The 15,059-nt window shown below is 42.3% G+C and overlaps 1 protein-coding gene across 1 annotated transcript in view; it reads right to left on the bottom strand.

The window, feature by feature from the left end:
* Positions 1 to 1,827: 1,827 nt before the first annotated feature.
* Positions 1,828 to 15,059, bottom strand: part of KCNMB3 (potassium large conductance calcium-activated channel, subfamily M beta member 3) — a 50,890-nt gene continuing 37,658 nt past the window's right edge. Inside the window, 3 exon segments of the mRNA XM_006903813.1 lie at positions 1,828 to 2,244; positions 4,426 to 4,624; positions 9,572 to 9,763. Coding sequence (XP_006903875.1) covers positions 1,828 to 2,244; positions 4,426 to 4,624; positions 9,572 to 9,763 — 808 coding nt within the window.

Here is a 15,059-nt window from a genome sequence, read left to right as displayed (position 1 = left end):
TCTCCTTGAAAAGCAAAAGAAAAACTCCCTCATTGGTACACAATACCCCCCGCACCTCCCCAAACCCCACCCCCTACCCCCAAATATATTCCACTCTGCAACCCTCATTGCAGTTTTTATGCCCCAGTACAGGGCATAACGGACATTTATTAGAGAAATATATGTTCAAATATTAACTTCCTATACACACAAAAAAAAAATGGCAGTAGTACATTGTAAGTGCTGCAAGTCAGCTCTTAACAACAACCCAGTGTACAACAGGACAAAACCCTACACAGTCATGCACCATCCTCAATCCCTGTGCAGAACGTTAGTCACTGTGTCCATCTATTTTATTAGAGGTCCTTGTTGCTGACTTTGTACTTCACCAAACATGATGCTTTGTCCAGAATCTGGCCCTTTCTGATAACATGCCCAGCGTATTCGAGATGACGTCTCACCATCCTTGGCCATACAGAATACCCTGGTCGCACTTCTTCTTAGACAGATTGGGCCACTCTGTAGGCAGTCCACATATTCAGTATTCTTCACAAAGGCATCAGTTCTGTGTTCAATGTATATAAACACACTTTTTTTCCCAAGTCCACTGAAGACCAAAACTCAAAAGTGAAGCTAGGCTAAAAGCAAACTAGTCTGCTTTAATATAAACTTTGAGAAAGGTGTGTCTGGGCTTTTCTTTGATCAGTAATGCTCATAGGCATCATCTATGCAATTAAGCAGATCCTCTCTTAGACTGTACTTGCCAAATGGTTTAAGTTACTTTGAAACAATATTTTCCAGACACACTTTGTTCTCCAAGCATAATGTGTCTCTCTCTTAGGCTCATCTATTCCAAATCCTAGAAGTCTGGTGTCCATCGAACTATGTACAATGCTTGGGATCCCCCCCCCCAACAGTTTCAAGCCCATTAAGTTGAAGCCACAAATGCATATTTCAATTATTACTGTTTTCTATTCGGATAGTGTGTGATTGGTTCATCCCAAGAAGAAGAGACACGTTATGCTTAGAAAACAAATTTAGAACAATATTCGATTTAATTAGCCCAGAAAGCACTTGTTGAGAGAGGCTTATAATAGTATTTAATAACAAAGTTGATTCATTAATTAAAAGACAATTGTTGACTATTCATGTGGGACTTCTCTACCATACAGATTATCTGATATGAGCATTGGTTTCCAGCATCATTCCCCCACTTTCACGGCATATTTCTAGTCACTTCTCCCACCCCCACCAGAATGAGCATAAAGAACAAAATGAGCTTATGAAAAGCATAATTAACTAGAAAGATGCTGCCGAAAGAAAAATTACATGGTTTAAGGCAAGGTTAAATATAAATAACTCCAAACTTAGTGAATGTTCTAGGCAGCAACATTCCTCTACCATGAATGGAGAAGAAAGAACAAATTATAATAGATATGGCAGGGCTGCATTTTCTTAAATTAGCAGATTTTTATCTTCCTGCAGTGAGTGAACTGCTCCTCACATTTTCTTTTTGAGAAATGTTTTCATGTGGACTAGTTGTATGGAGTTAGGATGGTGTGGGTCAACGCTCAATAGGTTAGATTAACACACTGACAGATTCTAAGGCGAGCTAACATTACATAACACAATATTGCCCTGCGCTCATTCTGCCATGTGAGAGCAGAAATGTGCTGCTTTTGGCTCATAGGGAAAGAGTTTTGGAGTAAGAAGACAGTTAAGTTTGCATGTATCCATAGAAATAATAGAATACATAATGAGGATTTTAAAATTCTACTTTCCCATGAGCAGCTATGATACTGGAATTGCTGCCTGCATGGCGACTTTGCTAGCAGGCATAATTTGGTCCTAAGCTGAAGGACAAGACTTGAATTTGGCCATCATCTTACAACTCCCCTTGTGCTTTTCATCCCTCTCCATATCACACTGTTGGTACTGATTCTGCTCTCTGTAAGGTGCTTTGTGGCCTTCCTCCCTTCAGACAGCAGTCTTGTATTTTTCACAGAGTAGGGACAAGTGCTGTGTCAGTCTCACCATGCCAACAATCAGGGCACCACCTAGCAGGGTCAGTGAAGGCCAAAATAAACAGTGGAAAATAACCATTTGGTCGTACTTTCTTATGAGAATGACATCTTCCGACTGGCTGTCTGGACTGTAGAAACAGGAAAAGGGGGTCCCGTTTTTGTGGTCGAAGAATTTCTTTATGTCCATAGCACTGTTGTGCAGATCATTCCTGTCTCGGTGGCACTTAGGTGTATAAAAGCACTGGGAATATGAAGGAGAAAGGTAAAGGTACTGTCAGCGATGTTTAAGTGATGGTTTGCATTCTGAAAGAACTCCAGCTTGAGGCTCTAAGTGGGGAATTTCAACTTCAGAGGACTCTCTAGGTGGTGCAAATAGTTAGTGCACTTGGTTGCTTATTGAAAAGTTGGAGGTTCAAATCCACCCAAAAACACCACAGAAGAAAGACCTACTGCTTGCTCTACTTGTGGAAAATTAGACACTAAAAACCCCATAGAGCACAGTCCTCCAGCACATGCAGGTGGGTACCATGAATGGGAGTCAACTAGCCTTGGTTTTCTGGTTTTGTTTTTCAATAATATAAGATGATAAAAGTATTATGTACCTCAAGGTGAAGGGTAGGCAGAAGAGTAATGAGCAAGATGGCCATTCCCAGGGGCTAGACAGGGTTTTGGGAAGGAATTCTGTCGTTGCAGAAGCAACAATTTCTTAAAGGCCCTGACTAAAAAGCAACCCAAAGAACCTTTTCCAATCAAAAATACTAATGCCTTGGAGAAAGTGTAAGCAGGGTGCCCCCTAAATGCAAGAATGGGGAAACTTCATCTCACATGCTTTGGGCTTATCAGGAGAGGTCAGTCCTTAGGGAAAAAAATGTCATGCTGTGAAAGGTGGAGGGTCAGAGAAAGAAAGACCCCCAGCAGGATGGATTGACATGGTGACTGTAACAATGGGCTCAAGTAGATCAGAGATGATGAAGATGGCACAGGACAGGTCATGGCAGATCTGTGATCTGCTCTTCATAGCATGGCTGTGCGCCATAGTGGCCCCCATGGCACCTAACAAAAGAGCACATTAGGTGGCCTCTATAGCCCCTAACAACCACACCTAACACCACCAACTGATGCTTCTGATCTCTTTGTCTCTAGTAGTGAGAGCTTTCCCTTAAAGAAAACCCGGAAGCTTTTGCCCTTGGTCCCAGAAGGCAGGCCTGCCTGGCTATGGCTCCTGGAAGGCAACACCGATGTAGAGAAGATAGCTCTATCAAGTCGTGGTTTCTTCTAGATCTTGAGGCCATGCCTGTTAGGCACTATAAACACTGTGCCAAGGGTCTACAAAAATGCCTGCGGCTTTAAAAATGAACCGCACTCAGGACAACCCACTGCTGTGGAGGCCATGCTGAGTCATAGCAGCCCTCCATCAGCTCTCAAAGGCTGTTAATCTTTTCAGGATCAGGTGGAAGTTAATGTTTACTTAAACACAACAAAATAGATGTTAACTAATCTGCCTTCACTTTTAGACCCACTGCTGCTGAAAGCCTCCACCTGGTTTCAGGGCTGTAACTCTTTACAGAGACTGTAACAATGGGCACGAACGTGGCAGAGGTGATGAAGATGGCACAGGACAAGGCAGGGTCATCTGTGCTCACAGCTTCGCTGTGAGTGGTCATCAACTCTACAGCACCTAACAACAACAACGACAAATCCTTATCACCCATCTTTCTCCCTTAGATCAGCTGCTGGATTCAAACTGCCATCCTTTTTGTTAGAAGCCCAACACTAGCCCACTCCTTTATATCATCATATGAATCAACGAAGTGATTTTTTTTTTTTTAAATCCCTTAAATTTCTTTTATAAAGACCATTCCTTGCTTGCCATACGGTGGGCTGTGAGTCCATTTTGACATTTTGGTGTAATGTGGAATGGGATGATGCTTGTTGTCATTGTCTGTCATTTCCTCAGGCTGGTTTTTGCTTCATTTACCTTGACCTGAACACTGAGGAGTTGGGGTGGTGCAGGGAGGGTGTGGGAAGGATATTCAGGGCTGGGAGGGCATCTATTATGGAGCAAAATTACTCTTGTAAGTCGCTCAGTAGCTATGAGATCACAGGCACGGGGCAAGTGATACTTCCCTGCTCTTGGGCATTGTGTCCTCCTGGGCATAGCCTGGCATGAGAGGTTGCTGCCATTGTGACCCTTTAATTACCTGACCTTTATGCTGGCAACGGTTCATAGGGAGTTGGGTTACTAACCCAAAGGCCATGCCTCTCCAGCCATTCAAATCTACTAGGTGCTTTGCGGGGGGAAGATGGGCATTCTTCTCTGATGACATTTACAAGTTTGGAAAACATGCTAGAGGATCAGTTATGAGTCGGTTCTGACTCGATGACTGTGAGAAGGGGGGAGAGAAGGCAAGCGTTACATTACCTTGGGATTGATGTGCACAGCTTCTTCATTGTAATATAGGAGAGCCTTCTGCCCGGAGTGCGTGAGGTTCACAAACACCTGGAGGCAAGGGTACTTGGCCTGACCGTGGCAGTCCACCCCGCAGGTGAACGCACAGTCCGGCCAGTCGTCCATGATGTGCGTGTAGAGAATCGTGCAGTTGGATTCTTCTCTCTGAGTACTTCAATTTGAAAACAATAAACGTTCTTCACTATCTAGGAAATAGAGTTCTCTATGTCTAACCTAGCAGCACAAGACATTTGTCTATTTCCATTTTAGAAATGTAACACAGAATGGAGGGGATAAACAGAAGCAAATTGCCAAATTCCATCTCAGTTCTGCACCCACAGGCCTATTTTCAACAGCATCAATCCTTACTCAGACCAGTGGTTTTCAAGTTTTAGAAACACCTGTGCAGTTTGTTAAGCTACGGAGTCTGAAGTTTCACTCCTAGAGATTCCAATTCAGTGGGTCTGACTTGAACCCCAATTGAATACCTCACTAGCATTGTCACATATAACAAATACAGGTATTTGGAGAACTGTAAGCAAAAATAGTCTTATATAATTGTCAAAAAAACCTCAAATCACTATCATTATCACCTCAGCAAGCTATAAATCTCACAGTAAAAGATTGCCCACCTTTCTCCCAGGAGCTGTTGGTGAATTCAAACACCCAGAGGGGCCTGGGGTTTGGGTCAGCAGCACAGCTTTCTACAGTGTGCCACCAGAGTATCCACCAAAACTCAGTGTTGAACATCTCAACATCCTTAATGCCAAAGATACACCCACTGACTTGACCTGAGTAGGATAGACCTTTAGAAGTAGTCCAACTGCAGAACCCTTCGTGTCTGACAAAAGGTACAGTTCCATATTCTCACTCTGCTTCTAAAAGGGCAAACACAAATAAAAAAAAAAAAAAGGAATCTCTCATTAAATACTTACCGTGTTTTGCTCTCAGTAAAAATCAGTCATTTAAAAAATATGAAGCATAGTTCTAGATACATGGTATTAGGGACAATTGCATCTGACTCCTGAGAAACTGGTTTGAGATCAGGACCTACATCTTGTTTCTGTTGTTGTTATGTGCCATCAAGTTGAAACTGGCTCCTGGCTGACACTCCAGTGGATTTTCAGTAGTGAACTGCTCGGAAGGAGAGTGCCCATCCTCCTCCTTCAGAGAAGCTAGTGTATTCAAACAGAGCACCTGTGGGTTGGCATCATTATTCCTCACCACTAAGACGCCAGAGTCCCCTGCTTTAGTGTAGGCAACTTTCTATTGTATTTTGTACAATACAAAAATATTGCCTGTTGACCTGTGTTAGAATTTAAGCTCCTAGGTAAGTACTAATACGATCTTTACTCTTCCTAAAGACTTCAAGAAACTCCAGAGGGAATGTTCTTTTCAGGCCCAAGTGTTTAGGTGGAACTAGAACACAGAGCTGAAAAAAATAAGCATGTCCTTTCAACAGCATTCAGTGTGTATGTCATTCAGTCTATAGCAGAGAAATAAACTGTTATCATTTGATTGAACAAGGAGGAACTGGGGAATGGACTATGTGTGAGTTACCATCTATCATCTTATATGAAGTAAAATTACTCTTGTAAGCTGGACAAGATCACATGGCAAGAGAGACCTAATCTCTCTCTTAAAGATTAATGGAATTACTTCTCCAAACTATTTCTTGAAATGTTTAGAAAACTAATATTTAAATAGGACCAAGAGTTTGGTGCCAGCTTGTAGAAGTTATCCTCAAATAATTTCCCAAATATAACACACTGTAAAAAGTAATTTGACCAACCTGTGTCCATCCTTGGTATATACATAAATTATTAGTTTCATTTCTATAGGCATTTGTAATGAACAAGATTTTTTTTTAATTGCTGAAAATGAAATAATAGGAAAAGGAGAGTAGAAAATTAGAATGAAACAGGACTGAAGAGACATAGCATGTATAGTTTAGCCAATACGATCCAGTAGTTCCTAGTATAGTTCAGCCCATATGATCCAGTAGTTCCTAGTAGGAGCGCTGATGGCATAGTTCACAGTATATTGCACTGTTCACCTGTAGAGTTACTACAATTAGGCCTCAAAGTTGGTTTCTGAGCCAAAGCAATGAAGTAAATGACCATAGCTCTGGGAGGATATCAAGAAAATACCATGAAGAATGCAAAAGATCATTACAAAGGCTGAAAAAGAAGAAAAGACCAAGATGGATGTCAGATGAGACTGAATATTGTGTTAGAGCGCTGAGAAGCCAAAGCTAAAGGAAGAAACCGAGAAATCAAAGAGCTAAACAGAAAATTTCGAAAGGCCACCCAGGACAACAAAGCAAGATACTATAATGAAATGTGCAGAAAGCTCGAGTCAGAAAATCAAAAGGGCCGAACTCGCTCAGCGTTTCTTAAGCTGAAGGAGCTGAAAAACAAATTCAAGCCATGGATGGCAATACTTAAAGATACTTTGGGTAGAATGTTAAATGATCCAGGAAGTATCAAGAGAAGGTGGAAGGAATACACAGAGTCACTGTATCAGAAGGAATTGGCTGACACAGAAGAATTTAATGAAATGACATATGAGCAAGAGCCTATGGTGATGAAGGAGGAAGGTCAAATTTCTCTGAAGGAATTGGCAAAAAACAAGGCTCCAGGAGTTGATGGCATACCAATTGACTTATTTCAAAAAACAGACACTGGCCTGGATGTGCTCACTAAGTTGTGCCAAGAAATCTGGAGGACAGCCACCTGGCCCACGGACTGGAAAAGATCGATATTTGTTCCCATTCCAAAGAAAGGTGACCCAACAGAGTGTGGAAATTATCGAACAATATCATTAATATCACATGCAAGCAAGATTCTGCTGAAAATTATCCAAAAACATTTGGAACAATATGTCAGCAGAGAACTGCCAGATGTGCAGGCTGGATTTAGAAGAGGTCATGGTTCTAGGGATATTATAGCTAATGTTAGATGGATCTTGGCAGAAAGCAAAGAATACCAGAAGAATGTCTATCTGTGCTTCATTGACTATGCAAAGGCTTTTGACTGTGTGGATCACAACAAGCTGTGGCTGACTCTGAGAAGAATGGGAATCCCAGAACATTTGATTGTGCTAATGCAAAACCTATACTTGGGCCAAGAGGCAATCGTCAGAACAGAGCAGGGAGATACTGGATGGTTCAAAATCAAGAAGGGGTCCGTCAGGGATGTATTCTGTCTCCATACCTTTTCAATCTGTATGCAGAACAGATCATCAGAGACGCTGGTCTGTACGAGGAGGAATGTGGCATCAGGATTGGTGGAAGAGTCATCAACAATCTGCGTTATGCAGATGACACAACCCTGCTTGCTGTAACTGAGGAGGACCTGAAGCGCTTGCTGCGGGTCAAGGACTGCAGCCTCCTATATAGATTGAAGCTCAACATCAAGAAAACAAAGATTCTCACCTCTGGGCCAATTGGCAACATCAGTATGGATGGTGAAGAGATTGAGATAGTTTTAGTTTGCTTGGCTCCACAATCAACACTCTTGATAACAGCATCCAGGAAATCAAGAGATGAATTGCATTGGGAAAGTCAGCTGTGAGGGACCTCTCAAGAGTACTGAAGAGCAATGAAGTCAGGCTGGAGACTAAGGTGTGCCTGATCTGGGCTATAGTCTTCGCAATTATGTGCTATGCATCAGAAAGTTGGACAGTGACTAGGGATGCTAGAAAGAGAATTGATGCCTTTGAGCTGTGGTGCTGGAGAAGAGTGTTGAATATACCATGGACTGCTAGGAGAACAAATAGGTTTGTCCTGGAGAAGGTGAAGCTGGAATGCTCCTTGGAGTCAAGGATTCTGAAGCTTCATCTGACATACTCTGGGCATGTTGCAAGGAGGGACGGGTCCTTGGAGAGGGACATCATGTTTGGCAGTGTGGAGGGGCGGCGACGGAGAGGAAGACCTTCAATGAGATGAATCGATTCTATGAGTGGAGTGGTGGGAATAAGTGTGTTTGAGACGGTGAGGTTGGCACAGGATAGAGCGGCATTTAGGGCTCTTGTACATAGGATCACTATAAGTTGCAAGCGACTCGATGACACATAACATCAACAACAACAGGTTTATATTGAATAAACGTAAACTGATCAGCACAAATTTTTCCTAGTTCTAATTGCAGAAAGAAAATATCCCTGGGATCCTTCAACAACAGCACTGTGTGTTGTAGTAGTACTGACCTCCACATAATTGTACTAACAGTAGCAATCCAGACAAGCTAGGAGATAAATAATAAAAGCAAACTATTGACTTCTTCATCCATGATCTTTTTTCCTCACAGGACTCCAGTCTCGCTCTTCCCAATCTTTCTAGTCTTTATATGGCTCTCTGTCTTTCCAGAGTCAAAATGCTCTGCTTTTACCTGATACCTCTTCTCTTCCTCAAAATACCTCATGGTGCACGAACTATCCTCTGAAATTCAATCGTTTCTGTCCTGCCCTTGTAAAAAAAATGTCACACTGTCACACCACAGAAGACTTCAGTGAGAAATTAGGAGGCAATGAGTGTTACAGTAGAGTGATAAAATTATTATTTAGTGACTGTGACTTAAGGCAAGTTGCTTGACCTTTCTGAGCTGTACCTTTCTCATTCTCAAAATGCAAATTAAAATAATAAAATAATGGCATCTTGGTTGCCGTATGTTTAAATAGAAGACAACACAGAATATATTTGGCATATCATATACAGAGTTTTTATATTTCATAAAAACTCAAAACTCATTGCCATCAAGTCGGAAGATGAGACTGCCCATCTTTATCCCACAGAGTTGTTGATGGATTCCAGCCACCAGAGAGGTTCCCTTTGGGTAAGCAGCACAGCTGCCTATGAACTAGGCCCCCAGAACTCCCTTGTATTTAATGAGGAAACTAGTAAAAGGAAAGAGAGGGGATATTACTATTGAGCAGCTTGAACACCAAGCTTTCCTCACTTTTCCCACTGAGAGAAGACACAGCACTTCTGTCTTCCCTGCCCTAGGTTGCAGCCAGGAGAGCTGAGGTTGGACAGACCAAAACCCAGCCTTCTCTCCTTCACCACTGAGCCTGGCACTGGTTTGAGTTGGAACCAGTGACTTCCCCCCGCCCCCCTTACCTGAGCATGAAAGGCTTCAGGATGGTTATTCCAAACAAGAAGAACATTAGTACAGAGAAGCCCATCATTGCAAACCCCAGGAGCATGGCTCGGTCCTCTCCAGCACTGGACGGCAGCTTCTTGTGCACATCTGGAGGGTCTCCATCACTGCGGGCTGTGCTTCTCTTCTTTCCGGAAGTAGAAACACCTGTCCTTTGGCAGAAGTGAGGAGGAGAAATGCAATAAGCTCCTAAAGAGATGGGAACATTTACCAACCCATGGAGTCAGGAATGATCCTGTTTCCTGCCCACCTGAGGGCTGTAAGCAGGTTCACGGCAAATCAATGACACATTGATAAATAAGCTAATGTAATGTGCTATAAAATACTTTTGAAGAAAATGAAACAAGACTAAAATAATTTTGCCTAGAGGTTGTCTATTTGTTGTTGTTGTTATGTGCTGTCAAGTTGCCCGCAACTCATAATGGCCCTGTGCACACCAGCCCTGAACCCTGCCAAATCCTGAACCAGGCTCACTGTCTTTGACACACCTAATCCCATTATCCCAGTCATGGTGTCAATCCATCTCATTCAGAGTCTTCCCTTCTTGCACTGTCCCTTCACCTTTCCAAGCATGATGTCCTTCTCCAAGGACCAGTTCTACCTGGCAACATGCCCAAAGTATGTGAAAAGGAGCTTCAAAATCCTCGCCTCTAAGGAACAACATGGTTTTTACTCTCTCCAGGCAAACGTGTTTGTTCTCTTGGCAGTCAGCTGGAATATTCAACACTCTTCTCCAGCAGCACAACTCAAAGGCATCGATTCTTCTTCTGTCATCCTTAGTCCATCAATTCAAAACTATTGAATTGCTGACCCTCCAGCAGGTTTTCAAAGGCAATAAAACTCTTGGGAGGAGATTGCCTATCTTTCTCCCACAGAGCAGCTGGTGGATTTGAACTTAGTGCCTTTGTGTTGACAGCACAACTCCTTCCCACTCAGCTATCAGAGCTCCCTTGTAGTTGTCCAGAAATCTGCTTAACCAAGAACTCAAGAAAAAAACACCATTAAGTTGTTTTCATTTAGGAGGTAACATTGATTCAAGGGTAAAATTCTTGCCTTTCAAACAGGAAAACTTAGAAAACACATTTATTGCCATCTAGTCGGAACCTTATTCACAACTTATCTTCCAGTTTTCAGGATCTGTAAATCACATGGAAGGAAATTGTTCTTCTTTTTCCCACAGAGCAACTGGTAGATTTGAACTGCCTACCTTTGCTGGAGGAGCTCTGGTGGCTTAGTGAGTAGGAATCAGTCTGACATTTGGCAATTCTCCATTGGGGCTCCAAGGCTATAAATCTTAATGGGAGCCCACTTTCTCTCCAGATTCAAACTGTTGACCTTTTAGATACCAACTCAACTTTCGACCTACTAGTAAGGACGTAATAACTTCTTTGTGAGGTGCCCAGTGAACAATAAAGTCTAACACAAAGGTTGCCAACTGACAGCCCATGAATGGTGTCCACCCCACAGATATGTTCAGTTTGGCCCTCTTGTGTTGCTAACACTTTAAAAGTTACAACATTTTTATGAAAATACTGGCTTCTAGCTAGGGGAGGGGGGCAGCAATTACAAGACTCATATCCCAGCTTCCAAACAACTGGCCTGGCTGATCAGCAGTTCCCCTGTGGTCAGAGGTATGTATGTTTTTCAGTCCCATCACTCTTTATCACTATCATTGATTTGTTGCCCTCTGCTAGGTAGACATTTGGAACCCCGAGGTATTTTTATTGTATGATGCTAACAGAAATCCTTAGGCAAAGAAATGCAGGTATAATGGTAAAAACTCGGCTCCATCAAGATGCCTAAAAAAAACCTGATTAAATTTCAAAGTCAAGCAAAAGCTCTATCAAGAAAAACGCATTTCACACCTGATTGCACATCTGTCCTCCTTTATCTTCTCATTTCTTACCTTCCTTCCTCTCAAGCAACATCTTTAGAGTGAGAAGAGAATGAGGCCACCCAGGACATAGCAGGAGCCTGCACTGGGGAGCAGTGATGACAGCACCCCTTGGGTAACTTTGGGAATTAAAGGTCTGCTTTAGAATTCTCAGTTGTTTTTGATATTGTATTCACCCTCTGTCATCCCACTATCAGAAAATGGGGAGATGCAATACAGATAATTACTGTTATAATGTCCTTTCTAGTGATGGTCTTATAAAGTGTGTGAAATGACTGAGATGGATCAGTGAAGACTACAGCCTTTAGTATGGACTATACCTCAACACCAAGAACATAAAAATCTTCACAATTAGATTACATCATGACAAATGGAAAAAAATACTGATGTCCTCAGGGAATTTCATTTTACTTAGATTCATAATCAACACTGATGAAAGTGGCAATTAAGAAATCAAATGGCTTGATGTATTGGGTAAATCTGCTGCCAAAGGACTCTTTCCAGTGCTAAAGTGTACGGATGTCATCTGAAAGACATGTAGCCATGGTATTTTCAATTGCTTCTACATATATGAAAGCTGGACAATGAATAAAGAAGACCAAGGACTGATCAAGGCCTTCCAATTGTGATGTTGTTGGAGAATGCTGAATGTACCATGGGTTGCCAAAAGAGAACATGAGTCTGTCTTGGAAGAAGGTACAGCCAGTGGGCCATAGAAGTAAAAACGGTGAGACCTCGTCTCCCATACTCTGGGCATGTGATCAAGAGAGATCAGACCCTAAAAATGACATCATTATTGGAAAAATAGTCGGAGGGGAGGGAGATGCTTAACAAGATAGATTGGCACAGTGACTGCAACAATGGGTTTAAGCACAGTGGAGAACATGAGAGCAGCATGCTGTTAGGCAGGGCTGCATTCTGTGTGCAGAGAATCGCTATGATTTGGTGTCGGCTTGACAGCACCTACCAACAGGAATGCAAATAAGGTACATGGGACTCCACCAGGGATTGGATAATCTGCTAATGATATAAATAAGGCCCCCCAGAACACTTGCAGCAGTAGGATTAATGAAAGAAAGCACCTGGGGCTTACCAAGGTGGTGGGTCAGTTTTGACATCCTGCTAGCATCAATTTAAAAAAGGAGAGAATCACTATCATCCAGAAGAAAAGTCAGGAACAGACCACATGTTTGGACTCAGGATCCCTGAGTGACACTGGAGGCTGTGCTTGTGGGCTGGATGATGAATGGAGCAAAAAAGCTGAATTCCTTTGGGCAAGAGACTTCCTGGAAGAGTGGGGTTCTCCTGGGCACTTATCGATGAGCTGAGAAACTGCAGCAGCTGCTGGGCAGGGCAGAGGTCAGGTCTGAGCAAGACGCAGCAACAGAGGGCCTGCCTGCAGCCAAGGCCCCAGAAAGCTGTCCTGGCTGAAGAATGGTGTCCTGAGTCGTTCCTGCTCAGGAACTATCTGATCCAGGTAGATCTGGATCCTACATTGTAACCTGTTAATATCCTAATAGGGCTTAGTGGTAAGGAGTTGCACTGCCAACTCAAAGACACATGGTTCGAATCAACCAGTTGCTTCAAGCGAGAAAGATAAACAGTCTCCTCTCATGCAATTTACTGCCCCTGAAGACCTTTTGGCGAGTCAGCAGTCAATTTTGACTCAACAATGTACAACTACTACTCTAACAAATCCCATAAGCAGGAATATACCTATGATTTCTGTATGCCATTGCAATGAATTATCAAACCCAGCAGAGAAGTAGAGATAGTGTCTTAGAGGAGATGGTCAGCGTCATTAAGGATTTAAAAAAAAAATTGGGCCGTGGGTATAGGGTCCTGGAGCAGAAACTCAGAGACAAAGACCTTCCTCCAGAACCACAGGAGAGAGATTGAAAGGAGCCTCCTAAACTGTGAGACCTCTCTGACAGTTTGTTTTCTAGGAGAATGGATATGCATAGTACTAATTACTTTGTAGCTTGGGTAATTCTATATTTACTTGTTTATCTTCTATAGCCCTTAGTTACCTTAAAATCACCCTGTGACTCAACTTCAACCAAGTAATAGTTATTTCTTGTTTCTTTTTCCTTTATTTAGTTTTCCCCCCCTTGTTGTATACTGTCAAATCAGATCCGACTGGCGCAGGAGGAGATTGCCCCTTCTTCTCCAATAGAGCATCTGGTGGACTCGAACCGGACACCTTCGGAAATTGCAGTGCAGCTTCTTGCCACTAGACCACAGAGCTCCCCACACTTGTTATGAATCTGAGAACTGGATGATGAATAAAGATGATCGAAGAATTAATGCCTTTGAGCTGTGGTGCTGGAGAAAAGTACTGAACATCCTATGGACAGCCAAGAGAACAAATACGTCTAGAAGAGGGTGCAGTCACGGTGCTCTTTGGAGGCAAAGATAATAAAGCTTTGCTTCACATTCTTTGGGCATATTGCTAGGAGGGGCTATTCCTTGGAAAGGGACATCATGCTTAGAACGGTGGTTGGTCCACAAAGGAAAGAAAGCCCCTCAGCAAGATCAATACAGTGACTGCAGTAATGGGCTCAAGAATGTCAGAGATGATAAGGATGACACAGGATGGAGCAGGGTTCAGATGTGTCATGTGTGACTCATGTGTGACTCAATGCCACCTTAGAGCAACAAAAAGCAATAGACTTCTCTTTCAATAACATAGTGCACAAAACATCTATTAAAAGAAAATTACAAAACATTAGTACAAGAAACAAAAAGAGACCAGGAGAAATGGAAGAATATATCATGTTCGTGGATTGAAGACTCAGTATTGTGAAAATGACAATTCTACCAAAGGCAATCTACAAGTTCAATGGCATTTCAATACAAATACCAATTCCACTTTTCAACGAGATGGAAAAGGCAATTTCCAATTTTATCTGTAATGAAAAGAGATCCCAAATAGGCAAAGCACTCCTGAAAAGGGGAGACAAGGTAGAAGGCATCTCACTCCTGATCTCAAATCCTACACAGCTGTGGTGGTTAAGACAATGTGGTACTTATACAATGACAGACACATAGATCAATTGAATAGAACAGAGAACCCAGAAATCAACTCATCTTCCTATGGCCAACTAATTTTTGACAAGGAGATGAAATCCGTTAAATGGGGAAATGACAGCCTCTTTAACAAATGGTGTTGGCAAAATTGGAAAACTAAAGCAAGATCCACACCTCACACAAAAATCAACTCAAAGTGGATCAATGACCTAAGAGTAAAACCAAGGACAATGAACGTCATTAGAGAAAAGCTTGGGAGACCTCTAGAAGTCCTAATCCACAACATGAACATTCTTTCAAGCATCCTGAAAAATCTAGAACCCGGAGAGGGTAAAATAGATGAATAGGACCTTCTAAGAAACAAATCCCTATGCACATACAAATACTTCTCCAACAGGGTGAAAAGGAAACCAACAGACTGGGAAAAAATATTTGGTAATGACATCATCACCATAGGCTCTTGCTCATATGATATTTCCTTAAATTCCTCTGTATCTGCCAATTCCTTTCTATATAATGACTCA

The sequence above is a fragment of the Elephantulus edwardii genome, unplaced genomic scaffold (assembly GCF_000299155.1).
Source record: "Elephantulus edwardii isolate Elephantulus edwardi_28Jun2011 unplaced genomic scaffold, EleEdw1.0 scaffold00112, whole genome shotgun sequence".
Taxonomy (NCBI): Eukaryota; Metazoa; Chordata; class Mammalia; order Macroscelidea; family Macroscelididae; genus Elephantulus; species Elephantulus edwardii.
The sequence above is the reverse complement of the archived record's forward strand: the minus strand, read 5'-3'. Positions and strand labels throughout refer to the sequence as shown.